Source organism: Mastigoproctus giganteus, chromosome 4 (assembly GCF_048544385.1).
Source record: "Mastigoproctus giganteus isolate SK-2022 chromosome 4, ASM4854438v1, whole genome shotgun sequence".
NCBI classification, from domain to species: domain Eukaryota; kingdom Metazoa; phylum Arthropoda; class Arachnida; order Uropygi; family Thelyphonidae; genus Mastigoproctus; species Mastigoproctus giganteus.
Genome location: NC_143578.1, coordinates 177385877 through 177398327, shown reverse-complemented (window position 1 = coordinate 177398327; position 12451 = coordinate 177385877). Strand labels below are relative to the sequence as shown.

Genomic DNA, 12451 nt, shown 5'->3' with positions numbered 1-12451 from the left:
ATCATCTATATTAAACAAATTTAGTTCTGAATGATAAAAGGATTGTGCATCATCCCCTATACTTAGAAACAGCTGTCAGCTGATAAATATTCTAGGAAGAATAACTAAGACAACATACCTGTGAAGGGTGGGCACTCGCATGTATACAGAAGATCCCTGAATCATTGTAAGCATGGTTATAAGCAGTAGCATTGTGCATCCAATGGAATCTATAAGGTTATATAACACTTAAATACAGTTATTTTATAAATATGCAACATTTTTTTTTTTTTTTTATAAAATAAACTTACCTTTGGTTTTTTTTTCAAGTTGCTGCTTATGAACAGCACACACAAAAATTAGATACATGAATTTTAGCACTCAAGAAATTAGTTGAAACCCACACACACATACCCACCATACCCAGACCAATGAAAGAGTATCCATTCACAGTCCACATGCCGACCGGGCTAGCCGAGTGGGTAAAGTACCAGCCCGGCAACCCAAAGGTCGCGGGTTCGATTCCAGCCTCGGGCTTGGATCAAAGTACTGCAAAAACCTTGGGAGGTGCAATATGGCCACAGAAGCCGATGCGCCAACAACTACCAAATCAAAAAAAAAAAAAAAAAAAACAGTCCACATGAGAATGTAGAAATGCATAACCAAACTCAAAAGAGCCACCAAAAACCAAATTAAATAAAATCATAAATTAGCTTAGCCCTAAGCAGGATAGTGCTTTTCGATGAGTCTTGTTCACTGGTAAGCTAAACCTTAAAAAATAAATAAAGTGCCTATTTATATTCAAAGTTATTTACTTCAGAGTATACTGGAGCTCTTATTATTTATTTATTTATTTTGAGTTTACAATGCTTTATATTGAATATAAAGCACTTTAAGCAATCATTTCCTTTTACAAGACTAACAAGGTTCATTATCAGCTCCAAATATTTGGCAATTAAAAAAAAAATTTTTTTTTTTTAAATTTGTGCTTTAAATTTTATTTCATATTCTAGTTTTATTTCACCAATCACATAGATAAGTTTTATTTTTAAATCAAGCAAGTATTTCAGAAGTTACATCAGGTGGTACAAACAACTATTACTAGCAAAAATTTTGGGGGCAAAATGCAGCATCATAGAGTAAGTATTTCCTTGTGAAATTATAAACAGTATATTCAAATGAATTTAAACATTTGATTTTGCTATTTATAAGTATAATACTGCAGTTATTTTATAAAGTTTACAATTACATAAAACTGGTGACCAAAACAATCACCTTTTCAGCATGATCAAAGGCATGGTAGATCCCAAACCTGAAAAAGTTCAAGGGTAAACAGGAAGCCACAAGAAAGATATGGGAAACCACAAGACATTAAGCCTACCTGCACTCTACACTGCATGCTGGGAAGGCACTCAACAAAAACACAAGGAACACCCAAAGCAGCTAGACCACCAAGGCTGGCTCAACCACGTTACAAGATTTCAGAACCTACCAAGCAATCACTATAGCCTTTTTCTTCTAACTTTGAAGATACCACAAACAGTATTCTCTACCTTGCAGTTCAACAGTGAACAGTTGATTGCAGACATCAGTACCCTTCCAGCTAATGCTCTTGCAGGTGTTGATAGTATTTCTCAATTCCTTATTAAATGTTTTAGTCCTTTCTACTTGACCAACTCTATACTCTCACAAAAATAATTCACAAACCATGAAATAAATATACATGAATATGAAACTTTGGGCAATCCCAACTGAAGTTAATCATTACAGACCTAGAGTTAAGGCAATTTTGCTTACTAAAGATCTGTATTAAAAAAAAATGCTATTACCTGCCATTACAAACTCAACTCACGCCAATAAGCAGAACAAATCCACTATGGGATCACCATCATACTGGTGATTGCTAACAACATTCTGGTCATTTGATTGAAGAAAATGCAAAATTAGCAATAATACAGCTGACATTCAGGACCTTTCACACAGCTGATATTACCATGTTGTTCTGCCTCTGAGTAGAATACTTTCGTAACACAGGAAATGTTCTCTGTTTGTTGTTGTTGGCTTTCAGGTACATCAGTGACTTAGACCTTATTGCACCAATAAACATGCATTCAAGGGCTGATTTGCATATTGTTCAGGATGAAAAACATGGAAAAACCCACAGGGTAAAAACCATGCTATCTCTCTGCCTGAGGTCAGCCTTGATTGAAAAGATTACTTTAGAAATTCCTACAGTCATAGAATGAAATACAGACTTCTCTGTTTCTTAACCCCACTTCTAACAGAAACGACTTTGTGGCTAAAGATGCATAATAAATCCAAACCTGCAAAGATAAATGTGAACGTTTCACAAAAGGGGGTGGGCTTTTCTCTCTGGGATCCTCTTTGCATCACTTGTCTGTGAAAGAAATAACATACTATGCTATACAGATGACATCAAACTGATGACTTACATTAATAAATCTGACAACCCTCAACATATTACAGAAATGATAAACCATCATTTAAACAAATGGTAACTTCTTTGCCAATTTGGCCTACAAATCCATGCCAGCTCTAGCAACATACTCACTGAAGAACAATCTCACAGGTCACTCCTACAATACAAGGTACCCAAATCCTCATCTGATACAAACATACTTATCTAGGTGTAACCTTTAACCCAATGCACCAAGGTTCATTCCCAGAGACTTGCAAGAAATTTGATTTTTTAAAATGAAACATGAATAAATATAATTATTGAACATATAAATTTATTTATTTCATATGATGTGATCATACAAAATAAATAAATAGTAATTCCCTGAGTGATCAATACACGAAGGAACCAGTTTTTTCTTGCTTCCTTCGTGTATCGTGGCCGGGATATCCAACCAACCAGTTGGTTCGGCACCATCGTGATATCCAGCCCGAGGCTGGAATCGAACCCGCGACCTTTGGGTTGCTAGGCAGGCACTTTACCTACCCGGCTAGCCCGGTCGGCATAACATATAAATGAACATTACTGTACTAATCTAATGAACTGCTTCTCTTAAAATTCCATTTCTTTAATTGGTTTAAACATCAAACTCCACTTCCAACCATATCTGTTGCATATCCTTATTGCCTTCCTCATCTACTCTTTTAATATAACTGCTTTTCTGAATTTATCTCTATACTCTGTATTGTTTTATTGTGTTGAGCAGTAATTCCCTGATTAACTACATACTTGTTAACTGTTTTCTTAATCGTGTTTTGCAGGAATCTACTGTTAATAAGTGAAGATACATGTTATTCTTATAATTTTTCCTTTGTTATACTAACTGCTCTGCATGTTTGTATTTATGAATGGCCTATTTTTTATATTCATCACATGGCCAAACCATGATTAAATGTGCTGGCTTAAGTCAGCACATTTAAGGATGTAGAGCTGCTGGAACAAGTACCGAGAAGGGAAACAAGATTGGTGAATGGAACAAAGGGTTGCTCTTATGAAGAAAGGCTTAAGTTTTGCAAATTACAGTGTCTGGAGACTAGGCACCGGTGAGGTGATCTGATAGAGGTGTATAAAGCCTTGAATGGTTTGAGCATGCTCAATGCTGATGGGATTCTTCCTCTTGCTCAGAATAACCACCTGAGAGGGCATAAATTCAAATTGAGGAAAGACAGATGTAGGATAGTTGTGCAGAAATTTGCCTTTAGCCAGCGGGTAGTTGGTTGGTGGAACAGACTTCCATCCTTTGTTGTGGAAGTTGATAGCCTAAATAAAATTAAGGCTCAGCTGGACAGGTATTTCGAACAAAAGGAGGGGTGAAATGGGAGTGGTTTTTTTTTTTTTTTTTTTTTTGGCTGATGCTGCATAAGCTTGCTTTCTTGCATCATATGCCTCTACTAATGCGAATGCTAAATTCTACTTGTTTACATATCCTAACTTCTCCCCTCTGGTTACTTTTGATTTCATAGCTTCACCAGCTGTGATGTTTGAAAACATATGTTCAACAAACATACTCACTATTATAGTATTATTTCTTTCTTGATTATACTAGTGAATTTTTTTATGTGGTTATTTTTTAAAAAATACAGGCAACTCTCAGTTTACGAATGTTCCATTTACGAACATTCACTATAATGAACATCACAATTCTTTCAAAATTTCTTAAAGTTGCCAATAGATAAGAGTTCTTTATAAAACGAAATGCCAAATGTATAGTGAACATAATTTTAAGATTTTAATAAATAAATCTTTTAAAAAATGTATTTATTACAATAATTATCAGAAAATTATTATATGATAATCATACTGAACTGTTCTTGGTTAATAAAACTAATCTAGCCAGTAAAAAAAAAATGCTGGTTTACATGCCACGCTGCGTATAATGTTAAACTCTGATGAAGATATTGACGAGTAAAAGTTGAATACATATATTATGTTAGTACTCATTTTCTTTATTTCCATTTTGTAACTCTTTATGTTTTTAATTAAAATTAACAGTACAATATCTTGTTTTTTTTTATTCTTTTCTTATTTTATTTTTCATTACATATCGTATGCAATAAACCATAATGCACAAAACATACATTATAATAAAATGTATCGTATAGACCATTCGATGGTTAGTACATGATTTTAATGCTTTAAAATGGCTGCTAACATATATACAATATGTATAGTAAAAGCTCAGGAATGCAAGATACACATAATGAACAACGTCTTGGAATGGAACTCATTCATAAACCGAGAGTTGCCTGTACAGAATATTACCCCTATAGTGGACTTGATGCAATTTGTACACCAAAATCTGTAAAACATATAAATTTAAAAAGCTATTAGAATTATATCAATGTGGGGGTCCGGAAAATTTATCGCCCGCAATTAAACCCTAGCAGTTTACTACCGCATCAGTTTATCGCATAAACAATTATAGCCTACAAATGATCGCTAGGATATTTTACCGTCTAGAAGCAATGAGATGTGTTTGGTCAAATCATAAAAAGTTATTTTTTATTTAAGTTTCTGCCTTAAGCTATGATTAGCATATTTTTGGAATTCTATGAACTATGAGGGAATAGTACAGAAATAAAAAAACACATGTATGGAAATATGTAATTTAATAGGTAGATTATGTATTTTAATAGTTACATATATCACAAAAATAGTAAAAAATCCATTATTTAAACAATATAACAATTGGTTAATTTTAAACTAAACTAATTGTAACATTAGGTATGTCATAGTACACTGCAAAAATTCAAAATGAATGTTTATGCAATCTTCAGAATCAGTCACGTTGGGATAATTAATTACTAAGAAACTGTAATATTTACAACACAGTATGTACATTATTAATAAGAAATATTATGCACTACACCTCTTCAACAATATCACCCCATTCATCGTATGCACTAACAAGCCTTTTAATTCGTTCATCACAATCGCGATACTTCTTTTTTTTGTTGCCCGGATCATTTCCACTTAAATATTGTTCAATGCCCATTTAGCAGTGACTTGTTCCTCAAATCTTCTATGCCACCCTTCAACAGAATTATTCGTTCTTGGTAATCCTTCAAGAACAAGCTGGTGTACATTCCACATTTCATGGGAATACTTTGGGTGGTCGATGAAGATGTCGTCTGGTTGGGCATCAATCCATGTATCCTCAAAATAATCAACAACTTCTTGCGATTCTGGAGGAAAAACACCATTTTCACACAAATGTTCAAAAATGACCGTCACAATAGGAGTGGGCACAAATGCAATTGCTGCCAAAATTGGCATATTTAAAGCAAAATTAGCAACAGTTTCATAACGTTGTTTCAATCCATTATTCTGAATGGAACGAAAAATACATTATGAAAAGTGGAAAAAACAACACTGTTGCGAAGCGTCAGGAAAAACCCTTCTGCAAGCATTCATCATCGCTGGTTCCAATACTTTCAGCTGCTGTAGTAGAGATACATATGTTTCCTCAGACTTGTTAGGCAATAATGCATAAAATAATGGAAGTGATATTTTGTCCTTGAATCCATGTATCGTATACAGCTGATAAAAAAGTAAGGGAACAGTTTTGAAAGTCCCATCGGCATAATGCTATGGATAAAGGGGTGGTTGAGGGGGAGAAGACAGAGAGTGGTAATCAATGGACACTGCTCATCGTGGACTGATGTTATTAGTGGAGTCCCTCAGGGCTCAGTGTTGGGTCCATTATTGTTTTCTGTATTTATAAATGATATTGATGATGGTATATCGGGCTTAATGTCCAAGTTTGCAGACGATACAAAGGTTGGCAGGGTTGTCAAGGACACTACTGACACTATGCTGCTGCAACAGGATCTGGAAAGGTTGAGCAGATGGGCTGAGAGGTGGCAAATGAAGTTTAACATTGACAAATGTAAAGTACTACACATGGGAAACAGCAACCCCAGAGCAACGTATCAACTCTGTGGTACTACACTGACAGTGGTAGAGAATGAAAAGGGACTTGGGGGTGGTTGTGCAGGCAGATATGAAGTTCTCTGAGCAGTGCAGACGGGCTGCAAGAGTAGCTCATGGAGTATTGTCAATGATATACAGGAATTTTTCCAGCAGGGATAAGGAGGTGATTATTCCATTGTATAAGGCGATGGTCAGGCCACACCTAGAGTACTGTATAACAGGTCTGGAGGCCTCATTTCAAGAAGGATGTAGAGCTGCTGGAACGAGTACAGAGAAGGGCAACAAGATTAGTGAATGGAACAAAGGGGTGCTCTTACGAAGAAAGGCTTAAGTTTTGCAAATTACAGTGTCTGGAGACTAGGCACCAGCGAGGTGATCTGATAGAGGTGTATAAAGCCTTGAATGGTTTAAGCATGCTCAATGCTGATGGGATTCTTCCTCTAGCTCAGAAAAATCACCTGAGAGGGCATAAATTCAAATTGAGGAAAGACAGATGTAGGATAGACGTGCGGAAATTTGCCTTTAGCCAGCGGGTGGTTGGTTGGTGGAACAGACTTCCATCCCTTGTGGTGGAGGTTGATAGCCTAAATAAGTTTAAGGCTCAGCTGGACAGGTATTTTGAACGAACAGAGGGGTGAAGTGGAAGTGGGGTTTTTTTTTTTTTGGCTGATGCTGCATAAGCTTGCTTTCTTGCATCAAATGCCTCTACTAATGCTAATGCTAACTAATGCTAATAACAGTGTTCACTTCATGCTAACAACTGCAAATTTCTTTTCGTACTTAAAATTAACATACGATTGTCCTCAGGTCCAGAATCAAATTGTAGAAACAATTCTCCATTGCATGATGTTTTATATTCTTCTGTAAAAACTATCTCTACGATGTGTTAGAAGAACTGGGCCATCAAAATTTCGATTTCTTATATTTCGGATTGTTCGTTTCATTGTATCTACACTTGGAAGCTTCAGGGCTGCTGCTTGGCTACAGGTTCTCGAAACATTTGAAATAATACTATGAGGCGTATTATTTGTTGTTTCTGCATAAGTTCGAATGCTATCAAGAAGTTGTGCTGCCTCAATTCCTGCTGCGTCTCCACAATGATTGTGCTCCTTCCATGTTTTAATGTTGGTGTTATCTACCGTAGTAACTTGAGCGGCACATTTGGTTTTTCGGTAATTTTGACACGTCCAATGAATTTTTGTTTCATTTTGCCTGTCTGTAAAAGACACTAAAGCACAATTTCGGTTTTCCTTTTTCTGATTTCAAAAATTCCAACGACATGATGCGTTCACAAACTCCAAAGGATGAAAAATAAACTCAAAATAAGAAAATGTTGTGATTGTAAGACATTATAAACATATAAGTACCTCCCTAATCGGCACGCTCTACCCCCACCCCCCTAAAATAGGCTACTTAAGTTAAAGGGATTAAGTAGGTACCTACCTAATTCCAATTTTTGAAAATAACAGGCAATTAAATTAAAGCACCTGCAATGGTATGTATTTCTAGGAAATATATACCTAGCATATAACTTCCATTTTTAGCAGCACTTAATTCTTAAATAACACCTATAAAAAAACCTTATTTTTAATTTAAAATGACCAATAAATTTATATAAATTATATGTATTGCCTGGCGATAAAATATGCTAGCGATCATTTGTAGGCTATAAATTGTTTATGCGATAAACTGCTAACGATTAATTGATGGCGGTGGATTGCAGGCGATAAACTTTCCTAGACGCATCAATGTGAACTTTAGTATTACTCCAGCATGATATTCACTTTTGATCTCCACTATTAATTATATCTTTTAATACTTTCACTGGTGGCTTTTCCGACAATGGTTTCGACCTGGGATCGAGTTAATCTAGATTAGAAATGGTAGAAATATTTTTGGGCTTTCTTCTCACTATGACTGTATTAATCAGCCTCTGATGAAGGTTGCTTGACAAAAATATCCAGTTTTTCTTCTGTCAAACTGGAAGAAAAAGTTCTAAAAGTACAGTGGTTTCCCTTTCAAGTGGATTAAAACCCAAAGCTGCATATTTGCATTTAGGAAGCCATGAATATGTTAATAAAAAATTCATTCAACAGTTGGTCATTTCTTAACGGTATAGAGACCATTCTTACGAAATCAGAAACTGGCCAAGGTGGATGTTTGGTATTTCACTTTTGTATCCTGTCAAGTACATGAAAGTTTTGTGGAAGATGATACTTATTCAGGCATCTGGTGAATGAGTACAGTACTTCTTAGACTATTTGGTGGAACATTGATGGTACTGCCAAATTTCTACTTAATAAATGTTTGGGCTTTTACTGAAGTGCCTTCATGACGCATTCCACATAAATTCAATAGAGCTCATCATGCTTGAAAATATTTTTTTTATTTTTAGAGACACTAATACTTATTCCACTGGATATGTACATACCATTAAATGACTATATGATTATTTGATACTCTAAGGAAAAATATTAATTTGAATGCAAAAAGAAGAAAGCCTACCTTGACAGAATTCATTCTATCAAGGTAGTCTAATGAATTATATTATACTTTAGTGCTTACTAAGGTATAATTTAATGTGATAAGCAATCAAGACCACATTATGCTATCCATGAATGTATGAAATAATTGGGGGTTTTGTTAAATTTATGTTAGGTTCCTAGCCATGGATAATAACCTTAAATATCCATTCAAAAACAATGGGATAAATGTTCACCATGGCACAAATCTAGTATATTGCCCAGATTAGAAAGCATATTTATTACCTGTTCAAGACGTTTGTGTATAATCGTGTATACATTCCTTTGCCTGGACCTCCTGCAGAAAAAGATCCGCCTCCTCCCATCATCATATTCAATACACAGAAAGCTATAAAATCATCATCCTGATGTGAACAGCTCTCTAAACCTAATACAAAGTGAGCTAAGTCAGGTATTGGAGTTGGACCCAAGCTGACGTTAGACAGATCCTTTTCTACCTGGGGGGGGAGAGAATGTTTTACTAAAACCAATTTACTGTAATAAAATCTAAAGTTCTGTAATTGCATAAAAAATTACCTTGCACTTATAAGATTATTTTAGAAAGGAACACATCATATAATGACTTGCAATATTAAGAAAACATACAAAATTATCAAAGCAATCTTCACTGAATATGCAGTTATACGATATAAAATTGATAGAGACATTTCTTATTAAACATATTCCTTGACAGTACAGTCGTTTCATCACCACATTTGAAAGGGCTTTTCCCCTGAGGTTATAGTTGGCTGTCTCAGATAGAGGTGCAGGGGTTCAGAAAAATACTTGGAAAATACCAAATTATCCAATAATTAATACTATTAATTTCCAGTTTCCAAAACTTATCGCTGGTGGCTTTCAGTGATTTATGATTAACATGGGTGGTTATCAAGTCCTTTCCCACTTTTAAAACTTACCTCAAAAACTACATACATAAAAAAAATTGGGTTTTGCACTGTAATCAGTATATGCATTTTCTTTTTAAATGATAAAAAATTAGTTTGAAATGTGAGCGTCATGGGCCACGCACATGATTAATTTATAAAAATAACACCAAGGTAAATTTTTCAACAATCTTTCAGGATAAAATCTTTATGTGTCTAAAATTATTTTTTAATAAGCAATCAAGACACCTAGGCACCGGAGAGGTGATCTGATAGAGGTGTATAAGGCTTTGAATGGTTTGAGCATGCTCAATGCCAATGGGATTCTTCATCTTGCTCAGAATAATCAGCTCAGAGGGCATAAATTCAAATTGAGGAAGGACGGATGTCGGATAGATGTGCGGAAATTTGCCTTTGGCCAGCGGGTGGTTGGTTGGTGGAACCGATTTCCATCACTTGTTGTTGAAGTTGATAGCCTAAACAAATTTAAAGCTCAACTGGACAGGTATTTTGAACGAATGGAGGGGTGAAATGGGAGTGGTGTGTGTTTTTTTTTTTTTTTTTTGGCTGATGCTGAATAAGCTTGCTTTCTTGCATCATATGCCTCTACTAATGCTAATGCTAATGCTAAAGACGGGCCATTGTGTTCTCCACATCTTCAAAATTTATAATGCAATGTTCATAACTTCCCAACAGATTGTGCCATTCAAATTTGAAAGAGTTGACGGGAAATCTCTGTAAACATGGTGTTTTCAATATCCCCACATCAAAAAGCCTGCTGAGTTAGGTCAGCGATCTTGCAGGCCAGAGATGTGGAAAATAACAACTGATAATTTGTTCTTCAATGAAGGTTTTTCATAGGAACTGTTTGACATTGTTGTTAGTATGGGACATAGCATCATCCTGCATAAAAATTATGCTTCCATGTATTAGACTTGGTCAGCAAGTCTAATATATCATATGATATTAATTGCACATCTTTAAATGCCTTCAACTGGCAATGGTTTCAAAGAAAAGGGGACCAATAATAGTAAATGCCATAAATCGATCCTATACTCTAACCTTTCATAGGTTGAGTATTTCCTAAAGGCACACGAGGGTTCATTCTATCCCAAATTCAACAATTTTTGCTTATCACAGACCCACAAAGGCAAAAGTGTGCTTAATCTGCCCTCAGTATGTTACATAATCAATCTGAATCCTGTGTAGACTTCTTGATCAAACACTGGGTGAAATCATGATAGCTTTGATAGGTCCTAAATGATGCAGATGTTTGATTTTATAGGAAAATTGGTGGAAGCAAACCTTTAAGGATTTACATACAGTGCTCCATGGAATAACAGGCATACAAGATGTTTGAGCAAGCACTAGATAACTGCAAATAATTTGATCAGGCTTGTTGTTACACCTCATTGATTTTGAGTCACTTCTTTTCTACCTAACTCCTAAACCTCTAGGTTTAGGAGTTAGGTGGCCTTCAAAATACCTTAAAATATTTATTAGCAGTTCCTCACGAACAAGGAGACCGTGAGATATTTTTCTGTCTTTGAAATGATGGTAATGTTACTGGAATGCAATAACATTACCACCATTCTTACCATAAATATTAATTAAACATGCCTTATGTTTAGACAACATTCTGAAACGAGCCTGACTAGACTCGGTTGTTTAAGTTAGGGCCACAGCTTAAACTTTCTATCTTGACAATAAAAAATAAAACCACAAAAAGCAAACACAGGAATTCTCCGATTCCAGAGTAATTTCTTTTTATAATGAACACAAAAGCAAATCTGTTTATTGGAGTGAATAAATCGCTTTGATAAACATTTTTAAACAATAAAAAAATTCAACATACACTGATTACAATGCAAAAACAGTTTTTCAATATCACCTATAGTTTGAGTTATTAATTCTTAAAAGTGGAAAATGACTTTATAACCATTCTGATCTTTTAAATATATTTGTTTGATAATTGAGAGCTATTAAGTGCTCGATAATTCCTATATTCTTTTATATTATAAATCAACAGGGATTACCTTTATTTTAGATATAGGAAGCTTCTTTTCCAACTCTCCTCGTCCAACTCGCTAATAATTCTTGAGGATGGCGATATCTGTTTTGTAAAGCAGGTGGGACATTTTCTCCACTGTCAGAACCGTAGTGTTCAGACCATGCGGTCTCAACAATGAGCGCTCATGGCTGCTGTCTACAAACACCATACTTCTGGCAGCATGGAAACCATTACTTGGATTGGCATAAAATTAGATTTTTGAGGTCTAAACTGTTTAATAAATATGGACCGATTATTTCTTTCGGTCCTATAGCTGGACTTGACAGTTAAATTTAGGGGTCTAATAAATTTGGATGTGGGGGGGGGGGATTATTCTCTACATTCCTTAAGTCGGACTAGAACTTTTCGGGCATCATGTTCACAGGAGCGGAGCAACTCACAATTAATTCGAAACTTTTGTCTTATGTTGTAGTGTTTGTTCTTCACGCATGCGTATAAGTGACCAATCGTCGTACAATAGGAATGGCCTACGGATATTGATTGAAGTTTCATGTAGTTTCATCTCTAAGGTTTCTGCAATAAGTAGTTTGTGATAGTTGTGTTGAATATTTATAATTTTTGTTTCATTAAAGCCGAATGAATG

At 35.2% G+C, this 12451-nt stretch overlaps 1 protein-coding gene across 1 annotated transcript in view; it reads right to left on the bottom strand.

Annotated features, from left to right (window-relative positions):
• Window positions 1-12451, bottom strand: part of LOC150087220 (mitochondrial-processing peptidase subunit alpha) — a 147891-nt gene that overhangs the window by 30395 nt on the left and 105045 nt on the right. The window contains exons 9-10 of the mRNA XM_090371085.1: window positions 9160-9371; window positions 119-209 (exon numbers count right to left, since the gene is read on the bottom strand). Coding sequence (XP_090227211.1) covers window positions 119-209; window positions 9160-9371 — 303 coding nt within the window. The remainder of the gene's footprint in view (window positions 1-118; window positions 210-9159; window positions 9372-12451) is intronic.